General features: G+C 35.4%; 1 protein-coding gene across 3 annotated transcripts in view; it reads right to left on the bottom strand.

Moving 5' to 3' along the window:
- FNIP1 (folliculin interacting protein 1) overlaps nucleotides 1-13,444 on the bottom strand; it is a 153,853-nt gene that overhangs the window by 47,364 nt on the left and 93,045 nt on the right. For 2 of the 3 annotated variants that reach the window (XM_019422097.2, XM_019422099.2), the window contains 3 exons: nucleotides 8,312-8,403; nucleotides 2,916-2,999; nucleotides 1,437-1,508 (listed from right to left, as the gene is read on the bottom strand). In XM_019422097.2, coding sequence (XP_019277642.1) covers nucleotides 1,437-1,508; nucleotides 2,916-2,999; nucleotides 8,312-8,403 — 248 coding nt within the window. The remainder of the gene's footprint in view (nucleotides 1-1,436; nucleotides 1,509-2,915; nucleotides 3,000-8,311; nucleotides 8,404-13,444) is intronic. The other variant, XM_019422098.2, reaches the window with a different exon arrangement.

The raw sequence follows: 13,444 nt of genomic DNA, 5'->3' as shown, positions 1-13,444 counted from the left end.
TAAAGATGAAGATTTTTCATATTAGAGAAGCGGTCCTCAACTCTAGCTGTCTATCAGAATGAGGTATTGAGTTTTTCATTTTGTTGTGTTTTTCAAATATAGTTGCATAAATAAGCCTTTCTCTAGGCTTCATAAGAGTCTCAGAGTAGAGTTCAGTTGTGTGAACTTTATTTTTTTTTTTGGAAACCATGTCATTCTAATTCATACCTAGGGATTATAGTATTGGTAAGTTTGGACTTCCCATCTATACTCAAAACTGAATTATAAACAATTTAGACAGCAAAACCGTATAATGTGACAGCTCATAGGGACAGACTACAGTGAATAAAGTTTCTCATATCTTACAATAATGCAAGCCTAAGATACTCCTTTCATTTATTCTAACTCTGGGCCCTGACAAACACTTTTCCTTTTACCTGGAAAGCCCTTACTTATATCATGCCTTAGGCTGGGTAACTCCCACTTCTCAAGATACAACTCAAGTATTATCTCTCTGCAAAGCATTACTGGCCCCCTGCTGCTGGCCCAGGCTAAGTTACGTTCCCATTCTCCAAACCTCTTTGCTCAGGTCTATCACAGAACATATCACACAATGTAGGACAATTTTCCTGACTCCTTTCTCAGTAGATTCTGTGATCCTCAAAGGTAGAATGTGAGCTTTCTTTTTTTTTCATCTCTACCATATTGCAATAAAAGTTTGTCAGACAGAAGTTTGTCAGTCCATATTTGAAAACAGTATGTATAGTATTGTTCAAAATGCCTAAGCTTTTCTGGGCAAGAGACAGTCTGAATTTGAAAACAGTATGTATAGTATTGTTCAAAATGCCTAAGCTTTTCTGGGCAAGAGACAGTCTGAAACTTAAAACACTAGTTAACAGCAAGCAGATATGAGCAAATGTATTTTTTCTACTATGCTATTTAAGGAGTCTCTTGATTAATATTTTTTTCGTGTACTGGCTAAGCCTAAACCAATGTGCATTCATTCAGGTGGTACTCCACCAGGTACATGTCACAGTAAACATGAAAATTCTAACTTTAAAGTATTTCTCAGGGCGTCTGGGTGGCTCAGTTAGTTGATCACCCAACTCTTGATTTCAGCTCAGGTCATGAACCCAGGGCTGTGGGACTGAGCCCCACATCAGGCTCCATGCTGAGTGTGGAGCCTGCTTGGCATTCTCCCTCCCTCTGCCCCTCTCCCCAGCTCGCGCACTCTTTCTCTCTAAAAATAAATAAATTAATAATAAAACAAAACAAAACAAAATAAAATAAAACAAAATAAAAATATTTCTCTCTGTTGCCACAATTCTCTTATAAGGTTAATCTCAACACTAACAAACTATGTGCATTAAATTGGATGATAAAGGCAAAAATAAAAATCAATGCTGACTAATAGTGATCTCAAAAAAAACTAGACTGATACATAAACATGACATTACCAGAGCGTGCTATGCCACTGTCTCTGTCTTCATTCAGCTCTCTTCCAGGCATGTCCATTGGATTGCTGTGAACTGTGAATTAAGACAAAACTGTCAGTTATAACACATACTGCTATTCAGGGTGATGCCGTTCCTTGTATATAGCAAATGAAATCATGCTTATCTTATTGCATTCCTTTATATTTTTCAATAGCATGGCACAAACCCAACACCAAGAGCTAGTACTTAGTTGAACAAGCTTTAAGATCTATGTGAAGATTTGAAATATAATATGAAAATGATACAATATCTAAAGAAGCAAAGGAAGACTAAAAGGAAGATATTCACAATACACTATTAAATGACCAAAAAGCATGCTACTAAACAATAAGAATGATGGTCCTGGCAGTAAGTGATGGGTATACAATGGTTTGCTTTACTATTCTGCCTATATTAATGTATGTTTAAAATTTCTTCATAATAAAAATTTTAAGAAAACAATTGGAATAGTATGATCCCAATTTTGTTTTTTGTAAAGATTAATTCTAGCTGACACAATGGCTAATATATATTTTTTTGCCTATTTTACAAATTTTCTGTAATAAATTTGTACTGTTCCTGCCTCATATTTATAAGCAATATAAATATCAATTAAAACAAGAAGTCAGATACAACTCCCTGAATACAGAGGCATGAACATACACTATAATCATCAATGTAATGATATAAACAAATACACTCACATACGCCTTTTACAGATCAATATAATGGTGCTTGTTCATCTAAATCTTAGCTCCAAGAAAAATCGTTCTTATGAAATAATGTAGATCAGAAATTTTAAAATAATAAGATAGGATATTTTCTGCAATTGGTGAACTATGAGTACAAAAGCTACTCAACCATGGAAACAAGAGAGTGTCAAATTAGAAATTCTAGCTGTTATTATAAGAAATAATGTTCATAGTAAAATTTGGTTTAGGATTCTAAAGCTAAAATCTTTATTACATAATGAGATATGAAATAACAAACTAAAGTTTCATGAAAATGTCAATTCCACTGATAGCTGAAAGTTTCTGGAAACTTCTTTTTTTTTTTTTTTTTTTTTTTTAATTTTTTATTTTTCAACGTTTTTAATTTTATTTTTGGGACAGAGAGAGAGCATGAATGGGGGAGGGGCAGAGAGAGAGGGAGACACAGAATCAGAAACAGGCTCCAGGCTCCAAGCCATCAGCCCAGAGCCTGACGCGGGGCTCGAACTCACGGACCGCGAGATCGTGACCTGGCTGAAGTCGGACGCTTAACCGACTGCGCCACCCAGGTGCCCCTGGAAACTTTTAAGAACATATTCAGTGAAAAGGAATTAAGTTCTCAGCTCAAAAATGTTTTCTTAACTACACCCTCCCCAAATGCATTTATCTACTCTCTTGTTTCCACAGCTAAACTACAGATTCTAGCCACTGGGGCACACCAACTAGTCTACCCACACAGCACATCGCAAACCTGCAAAGAAAGAGGCGCTCCTGATCAGGCGGAGCGGACCCTGTTCAGAGAATGCCCGCCTGGGGCTGCAGAACTGTGAAAGACCTACATGGCAAAAACGTAAAATACATATGAAAGAAGGCTGTTAGAGAAGCCGTAAAGCGTCAGGAATAAAGGGTGAGCTTAGGCAGCACAAACGCACAGCAAGAGATATGGATGGAAACTTTTAAACTAAGTAAGAATAATTCAAACAGGGTTCCCTTCTTCGAAACAGGATGGTTTTCTTCTGGTCACAGCTGATGTCAAACGTAACAATTTCATGCCTATTTACTAATAAATCTGTATATATAATAATAAAAATAACCTTCCACTATACAAGGTAAAGTTTTTTAAATGTTCAATCTTTTCTAACCTAAAACAATGTTTTTAAAGATTCAAAAAAGCACAGTAACGTTATCTATAAAATGTGATATTTGCCAAATAAATTTATCTTTTAAAAAGTCAGTTTTAAGACTACAGCATTCTCCTGCCACTGTCATAAGGAGAAAACCACCTAAGTGCTTGGCTGAAGAAAGAGAACACAACATACAACAAAGCAGAAAAGAGATTTACTGGCAAAACAGGTATGAAACTTGTTTTTCCCTAACCTAGTAAAGCTACAAAGTAACTAACTTTGGAAGAAACCAAAGTTCCTAACCCAAGGGTCAGCCACAATGGAAGGAGGAACACCAACGCACCCATTAGGGCCAGACTCCCAGCTGTCCACAAAGCATGGCTGCCACACACTGGACCAAATGAAGATAACAGTGTCTAAAGACCCCAAAGGGGCAACATTATAGCCAGGAAGCAAGCAGCTGAGTCACCTGTTATGCTTAATCAAGATGGCCTAAAGAGTCACCTAGGAGGTTTACCTAGGAAAGAATAGGGGGCTTTCTGTTCTAAAAAGAAACAAATGTATTTTTCAAATTTGCTAATAGATATTTTTCTATAACAAAAATTTCTAAAATTATAGTGCATGTGAAGGCAATCCTTCTCTAGTCACTTCAAAACTTATCTAATGTCTTTAAACTCCTTCTTTACCTAGCACCTCCTTCCTTATTCTCAGGATATGCGACTTTGTCTCTCACAAGTATGCAGATGCAGATGTGTATGTGCGCACACACACAGATTTCACCAGACAGGAACTCTTCCTTTCCTACCCCCCTATCTCCAAACTTAATCAAACACTGACCCACCTGCCTCCTTGATGCCAGAGCAGTTAACAACAGGAAACATTATTCAAGTCTTACTGTGTGCTAGGAACTTATTCAGTGAAAAATCCTGGGAAGCTCCTCCCTCCCTTCCAAAGCAAATTCTTCTATGTCAGATAGTACCTTCAAAAACCTTGCTTTACCAAGTAAGTACCACTTCTATCTCTAACCTTACCCTCCTTATAATCTATTCCGTCAATATTTAAACACAGACAAAATTATTCTCTCCATATATCTAATCCTATATAATAGTTCAATAGTTCTTAAAATGTGGCCTAAGGACTCCTTGGGTCCCTGCAACCTTTCAGGGAGTCTGTGTAAAACTAGATTTTCTTAATACACTTCAACTAAAACAACGTATTACAAGAGAATGAACGTTGAAGCAGGCAGGAGAATACAGGCAATATTCTATTAAGCCAGAAATTAAAGAGATTTGCAAAAATGTAAAACAATGCCACTGTTCTTCATTAATTTTACTTGGAAAACAATCATTTCACAACATATTTACATTAACATGAAAAAGGATGTTAGTATTTTTTAATAAATTAATAAATGTTTAAAAATCTTGTTTCAATTTTTAATACAGTATATATCAACAAATGTAACCCACAAAAACAAAAACTCTCTGTGGTCCTCAATAATTTCTAAGTGTGTAAAGGGGTCTTGAGACCAAAGAGTCACTGATTAAATCTTGGAAAAAAGTCTAACCTCTGAGTCTCTCCTCAACTCTGGCTTCTATTCTCCCCACTGAAACTGCTCAAGTAGGCCACTAAAAGCCTTCTTATTGATTAATGCAGTCCATACTATCTTATATTACCTTATAGCATATGTGATGTTAAATTACACTTTGAACTTTCCCCTCACAGTTCCCAATGATAACATACTAAGTTTTTTTCTTAATCTTCTTTATGTGTTTCTCTTCACCTACTCTGTCTTTAACCCAGCATTTCCCAGGGTTTCTTCTTCAACAATCTTGCCTTCTCATTCTTTAACAGTTCCTAGGTCATCTCATTCATTCTCATGCTTTTACTTACCATTTACATGCTAATGATTCATAATTCATGGCAGACACAGCTAACTGTCTAACAAAGAACTGTGTTCTCCCTTCTACTGTATCAAGTAGTTTGTGGGAAGCAGCTGCCCAGCTAGGGATCATATTTCTCAAATCTCCTTATACGTATGTGAGGCCATGTGATTAGTTACCACTAATGGAATGTCAATAAAACTGATGTATGTCACGTTTAGGCTGAGGTTAATTATGAAATCGAGTGCCTTTTCCATTCTCAATTCCTTTCCACTGGCTTAGTGCAGCTGAGCACAACCTTGGAAACCACACAATGAAGAAGGTAGAATTCTAAGAAGGAAGGAACTCTAAAACATTGCTTGGAGAAAAAGTGTTAATCAATGATGAACACCCTTTCGAACTCCACTTGGCTGAAAAAAAACCCCTATTCCTTTAAAGTTATTATACATCCATGGATTTTTATGTTACAGCATCTACCACATCTACTAACTAACTAACCATAATGGATATCTTTACTTGAACACTCAACCAATACCTCCATTCCAATATACCTAAACCTAAAATCACCAATTCTTAATTTCTTCTGATTCTCCCAATAAATGGCACTAGTACCCAAGCATTTATACAACCAGATAGCAAAGTGCCACCCTTGCTTCCTCCTTTTTCCTCCCCCACTCCATCTAATTACCAAGTCAAGTCCTATCCACTCTATTTCCCATCATGAACCCCTCAAAAACACTCTACCTCACTGGCACAATCTTACTCTAGGTCTCCTTCTCTGTCACTTGGATTATCATAAGCAGCCTTCTTATATAGATCTTTTCTTCAATCCCATTGGTTCACTTGAATCCTTTCCCACTGTAATCAATACTCTTACAGATATAAATCTAATCCAATCATATTTCTATATCCTGACAACTCCTCTGTGGTGGCCTTGAGAATACATTGCAAAGACCTCCAGCTGTAAGGACTATAATTGACTACCTCAAGCAACTGCATTCTGAAATCTATTGTGATGTTTGAGCAAGGCCACATATCCCATAGGCTGCTCCTAGTCAGTAACTGAACACAGGAGGAATAGTAAGACAGGCACATTTTGGCAATACGTGGGTCACTTTTGACACCAAACTTTGACTCAAAGACTTGTCAATGGCCTTACCAAACCTTCCTTGGATTGCATGGTAGGATAGGACACTTCCATTTAATCTTCTATTCTCTTTCATTTGGGGTCAACATTTGTATCACAATCTGAGGGCTTTCTCAACCTTTCCCAGTTCCTTCCTCTTTTTCTCTCACATAGTCATTTCCCCTAATAATATCCTTGCATGTTTAATCATGTCTTGGCACCTGTTAAAAAACAGGCGGAGCACCCAAACTAACATACATACCCTCACTGCTACCCAACTGCTTACAGCCTATATCCAAATTGCTCAGTAAGTCCCACAGTGCCTTCTGTGATCTACCTCCTACTTCTTGATTTAACCTCCTTTACTCCTATTCTTGGCTCCATCAACACTGATTTATACACATTCTTTCTTCATGCCATTATCTCTTGCTCCTAGGCCTTTGCAAATACTATTATGCTTTTTCCTAGAACATTTCTATCTAAACATAAGGCTAATCCTTCAAGGTTAAGTCTCACTTCTCCAAGGAAGTCTTCTGGGACTCTCTAGGACTGAATTAGGTACTTCTCCTCATTTCTACCACATGTGCTCTTTAACATGTCCAAAAATTAACTGTAGTATACTGTAATTGTTGTATTATTTGTGTGATTCCCACTAACTATAATTACCAAATACGCTGAGGCAGGAATTGTGTCTGGTTTACCACTGTATCCTTAGGGCCTAGCAGAGTCCTTAGCAGGTAATAGGTGCTTGATAAGTATTTGTTGATTAACTAAAAATGTAAAGAAAATAAGAGATGGTCCTCAAATATCCTTAATTCACAATTATAAATGTGCAAGTTAAAGTCACTCATTATTTAAAGTCTATACTTTGTTAAATGGATTAATTTCCTATCCTACATTAAAACAGAGAAGATGAGTATATCTAGCATCTATAAGGTAATTTACCATTTATAAGTGATAATAGATTTGTATTATTAAAATAAACAGCTTTTAATTAACATCTTAAGCTTTGAAAAGTGTCAAATTATAAGGAAAAAAGATTCATTTATTTCCCTGTCACATTTTTACTTTCTTAAAACCAATAAAATAATCAAGTGAGTTAAGAAAAAGCAGAACTACTCTATTTTTCTAAAAAATATGCAAGCTTTCTAAAGTACATGCCTGTCACTGTAACTAGCCCATACTATGTACTAAATAAATGGTTGCTCATTTGAATAAACAGGAATTATGAAAAATAATAGAATACAATACGGTTCAAGTTGGAAGAAAACCTTTTCTACTTATATATATATAACTAATATTTATTAAAATTAATTCCAAATAAAAATTCTCACTAAATAGAGAGTAAGAGAAATATTTCTCCTAGTCTAAATGCTGTCCACATTCTGGGATACTATAATATTTTATGCACCAGAAATATGGTCAGCAGCAACTCAGATGAGCTTTCTAGGGTAAAACAAATGGCAAGAACTTTTAGGAACAGTCTGTTGAAATTAAATAACAATAACAATCAACTATCTGAATTATTAAATAAGCTGTTACTTTAATAAATCTTTTAAGGAACATCACATTTGAATATCTGCCCATTTATGTGAATTCAGGTCACAAAATGAGCACCATTTTAAAATTACTTCTATGGTTACGGAAGAGACAAGGGACAAAGTATAATAATAGTCTTCCTCAGCTGAAATATTCAAAAAAGCTGGTAAAGACTTTTTATATCAGTAACAGTGCCTTTCAAAGATGCATCAAAGTTAAAAACAAAAAACAAATCAGATAATCAGATATATCTTTAAGTTTTCTTTTTTCATATACAAAATAAATATTCATATATATAAAAATTATGTTTTCAAATAATACAAATGTTATACATATTTGCAATTTAAATGCCTTTTCCACTTCTAGTATGTCAAACTCTGTGGTCTTATAAAAGATCTACATTATTAAGCAGTAAGTGCAAATCCCTGTTATAGTGTTAACCTTATTTAAAACTTATAAAACCAAAGAAATAATTTACCTATATTTCCAAGTAGTCCATTAATAACTGTGTTACTATCAGCCTTCAATGTACTGTTGTCTTGATTGATGAATTCAAGACTGTCTTGCAGCCTAAGGGAAGAGAAACAATAAACTGCAAATTCATTTTATACAATGAAATTTAAAGCGTCTAACAGTTTTTTAAGTTTTAAGTATTCGTAATAGGACTATAAACTACCTAATCATTTAGATCAGGGGTTGGCAAACTATACACTGAGGGCTAAAGCCAGCCTGCTGCCTGTTTTTGTAAATAAAGTTTTACTGGAACACAGCCATGCCCATTCATATATGTACTGTGTATGGCTGCTTTAATGTTACAATGGTAGAGCTAAGAAACCAGACATACTGTCTGGCCAACAAAGCTAAAATTATTTACTATTAAGGCCTTTACAGAAAAAGATTACTGACCCAAACTTAAATTGTAAAGTTTCCCCTCATATCTTGGACCTGACATTAGTTTTGAAACTTCTGGCAGAAAAAAAAGACAAAAAAGGAAAAAGAATCCACCAAATATACAAAAAATATCTTCAGTTCACACATTATAAATGAACTGTATTACTCCTGTCCATAAATTACTCAGAATAATAGAAATAAAATTACTTTATGCTTTTAGTACAAAGTATCTGTCCTAAGAACCATCAATAAAAAATTAGAAAACATGAATAAAGTGAGAAGACTACAGCTAAAATCAGTGATTCCAATACAGGATCTCTAATTTCTACTTTAGTGTTTAATTCTTAAAAATTAGCACTTTTATCATCAGTATTTTTTAAGCATCCAAAATACAGTGAAATACATCTTTCCTTTTCCTTCCTTCCTAAAAGAAAAGCTAATAAAGAGCTACAGGTATTAGAACCTTAGCTAATAAAACACCTGAAAAGTCTTTAGGAACATTTACAATTAATGGAAGCTTTTGAGAATTTTTCTAGTTTTGAGTAAACTCCTTACTACCTCCTGTTGCTTCTGACTTTGGGTATCCCTCAGACCCTTGCTAGCCAGAGTTCTGATACGGTCCCTGCAGAATCCATCACTGTGGTCCACTAACATCTCATCCTAGCCCCAGTTCTTCATTTACTAGGTCTGGCAGGTAGTCCAAGAATCTGATATCATATGTGCCTCTGTTTCAGCTTTACTATTCCATTTTTTTTTAATCCAAGTTAGTTAACATACAGTGTAGTCTTGGCTTCAGGAGTAAAAGAACCGAGTGATTCATCTCTTACATATGACACCCAGTGCTCTTCCCAAAAAGTGCCCTCCTTAATGCCCATCACCCTTTTAGCCCATGCCCCCATTCACCCACCTCCCCTCCAGCAACCCTAAGTTTGTTCTCTGTATTTAAGAGTCTCTTATGGCTTGCTTCCCTCTGTTTTTATCTTATTTTTCCTTCCCTTCCCCTATGTTCATCTGTCATGTTTCTCAAATTCCACATATGAGTGAAATCATAATATCTGCCCTTCTCTTATTTCACTTAGCATAATACCCTCTAGTTCCATCCACATTGTTGCAAATGGCAAGACTCCATTCTTTCTCAATGCTGAGTAATATTCCTGTGTGTGTGTGTGTGTGTGTGTGTGTGTGTGTATGCGCGCGTGCGCGCACGCACGCACACACACCACATCTTCATTATCCATCTGTCAGTTGATGGACATTTGGGCTTCTTCCGTGATTTAGCTACTGTTGATAGTGCTGCTATAAACATCGGGGTGCCTATGTCCCTTCAAATCAGCACTTTTGTATCCTTTGCATAGATTGCTAGCAGTACAATTGCTGGGTCGTAGGGTAGGTCTATTTTTAATTTTTTGAGGAACCCCCATACTGTTTTCCACAGTGGCTGCACCAGTTTGCATTCCTACCAACAGTACAAAAGGGTTCCCCTTTCTCTGCATCCTTGACAACATCTGTTGTCTCCTGAATTAATTTTAGCCATTCTGACAGGTGTGAGATGGTATCTCATTATGGTTTTGATTTGTATCTCCCTAATGATGAGTAATGTTGAGCATCTTTTCACATCAATGGAACAGAATACAGAACCCAGAAAAAGACCCACAAATACACGGCCAACTAATCTTCCACAAGGCAGGAAAGAGATCTAATGGAAAAAAGACAGTCTCTTCAGCAAATGGTATTGGTAAAACTGGACAGGGACATACAGAAGAATGAAACTGGACCACTTTCTTACACTATACACAAAAATAAATTCAAATTAGATGAAAATCCTAAATGTGAGACAGGAAACCATCAAAATCCTAGAGGAGAAAAAAGGCAGCAACCTCTTTGACTTCAGCTGCAGCAACTTCTTCCTTGACATGTCTCCAGAAGCAAAGGGAATAAAAGCAAAAATGAACTACTGGGACCTCATCGAGATACAAAGCTTCTGCACAGTGACGGAAACAAGCAGCAAAACTAAAAGGCAACCAAAAGAATGAGAGAAGGTATTTGCATATGACATATCAGGTTCACTACCCTAATCCTGGCATTAACAACTTGTAGTATCCTTGTACCCCACCACGGCTTACCTAGGCCACTCCTGATTGCAGAGTTAATTCTACAGGGGACCTGAAAACTAAAGACCACAACATACAGGTGCTAACTCAGCATGGCACTACAGAACGGAAAATCAGTATCTCATCCTAACATGGAAATGCAGTCAACATTTTACTTCCAGATATAGCTTCTAGAAGCAAATCAGAGAAAAGAGAAAGTACATTTCCTATTCTTCAACTAAACTAAAATGAGAAGTAATCTGGACTCCATACAGAGTGGCTCAATGAATGAAAAACAAGCCAGAGACTCACTTCAGTTTTAAGGATGATATAGGCTCAATATGAAAGGATAGAATAAGATACTCCAGGTAAATGGAAATCAGAAAAGAGCAGGAATAGCTATACTTATATCAGAAAGAAGACTTTAAGCTAAAAAGAGTAACAGGAGACAAAAATGGTCATATAATGATAAAAGGAGCAATTCATCAAGAAGACACAACATATAACAATCATGCACTCAACACCAGAGAACCTAAACAGATTCATTTGCCAAATACTAACAGATCGGAAGAGACAATGATGCAATAATTAGTAAAGGACTACTTTCAACAACAAATAGTTCATCCAGACAGAAAATCAACAAAGAAATTTTGGACGTGAACCATACCTTAGGCTAAATGGAACCAAACGGATATATAAATATAGATACAGATAAAACAGTTTATCCATAGGTAAAGCTGAAAAATTCAGAATATGGGGAGATTAAAAAACATGCTCCTGAACAACCAATGGGTCAAAGAAGAAATCAAAAAGTAAATTAAAAAAATACTCTGAAACAAATAAAAATGGAAGCACAGCATATCAAAACTTGTTAGAAGTGCTGCAAAAGCACTTAAAAGAGGGCAGTTATAGTGATAAATGCTTACAGTAAGAAGCTAGAAATATCTCAAATAACCTTGATTTACACCTCAAAAACCCAGAAAAAAAGCCCAAAGTTAGGAAGGAAATAAAGATCAGACGGGAAATATATGAAAGAGAACAAAGAAAAATAAATTTAAAGATCAGTTTAACTAAGGGCTAGTTTTCTAAAGAGACAAAATCAACAAACCTTTAGCCAGACTAACTCAAAAAAGAGAGAGAGAGAGAGAGAGAGAGAGGACTCAAATAAATGAAACCAGATATGAAAGAGACATTACACTGATACCAAATAAAAAGGGATCATGAAACTACTTATCAACAATTACATGCTAACAAAATGCATAACCTATAAAAAATGGATAAATCCCAAGACTGAATATACAACCTACCAAGACTAAATCATGAAGAAATAAAAAATCTCAAAAGACCAGTAACAAGAAGGTAGAATCAGTCATTGATCAAAAACCTCCTAACAGAGAAATGCCAAGGACCAGATGGTTTCCTTGGTAAATTCTACCAAACATTTAAAGAATTGATGTCAATTCTTTTCAAACTCTTCCAGAAATCAAAGAAGGAGTATTCCCTGGCTCATCTTACAAGAACAGCATGATCCTGACACCAAGGCCAGGACATTATAAGAAAATTACAGATCACTTTTCCTGATGATTATAGATGCAAAAATTCTCAACAAAATATTAGGAAACCAAATTCAACAGAACATTAAAAGGATCATTCAATATGATCAAGTGGGATTTATCCCTGGGATGCAAGGATGCTTCAATAAATGCCAGGCAATAAAGGAGAATTACCACATTAAAAGAATGAAACATAAAAATCGTATGATCATCTCAATAGATGCAGAAAAAAGCATTTGAAAAAACACAACATCTTTCCACGAAAAGAAAAAAAGTCAAAAAAGTAGGCTGGAAGAACAAATATTATTAAAATGTGCATATTACCCACAATCATCTATAGATTCAATGCAAGTCTTATCAAAATTCCAATGGCATTTTTCATAGAAATAAGAAAACAATCCTAAAATTTGTATGTACAAAAGACCCCGAAAAGCCAAAGAGATCCTGAGAAAAAGAACAAAGCCAGAGGCATCATATTTCCTGATTTCAAACTATACTACAAAGCTAAAGTAATCAAAACAGTATAGTACTGGCAGAAAAACAGACACAGAAAACAATGGAACAAAATCAAAAGCCCAGAAAAAAAAAACCCGCATATAAAGAACACTTAACAAAGGAAGGAGAGTACCTTCAGTAAATGATTATGGGAAACTGCGTAACTACATGCAGATGAATGAAATTAGAACCTTATCTTACACCATTCACAAAAATGAACTCAAAATTGATTAAAGACATAAACATAAGACTTCCAAACTGCAAATCTCCTAAAAGAAATCATAGGGAAAAAGCTCCCTTGACATTGATTGTAGCAGCAATTTCCTGGACATGGCATAAAAAGAAAAGCACAAGCAACAAAAGCAACAATAAGTAAATATGACTACATGAAACTAAAAAGCTTCTGCACAGCAAATAATCAATTGACAAAATGAAAAGGCAATCTATGGAATGGTAAAAATATTTGCAAATCATGTATCTGTTAAAGGGTTAATATTCAAAATACATAAAGAGCTCATACAAATCAAGAGCAAAAAATAAACAACCTGACTAAAAAAGTAGTAACTTCCTCTGAATATTCAG

The sequence above is a fragment of the Panthera pardus genome, unplaced genomic scaffold (assembly GCF_024362965.1).
Source record: "Panthera pardus isolate Hobbes unplaced genomic scaffold, ASM2436296v1 HiC_scaffold_2, whole genome shotgun sequence".
NCBI classification, from domain to species: domain Eukaryota; kingdom Metazoa; phylum Chordata; class Mammalia; order Carnivora; family Felidae; genus Panthera; species Panthera pardus.
The sequence above is the reverse complement of the archived record's forward strand: the minus strand, read 5'-3'. Positions and strand labels throughout refer to the sequence as shown.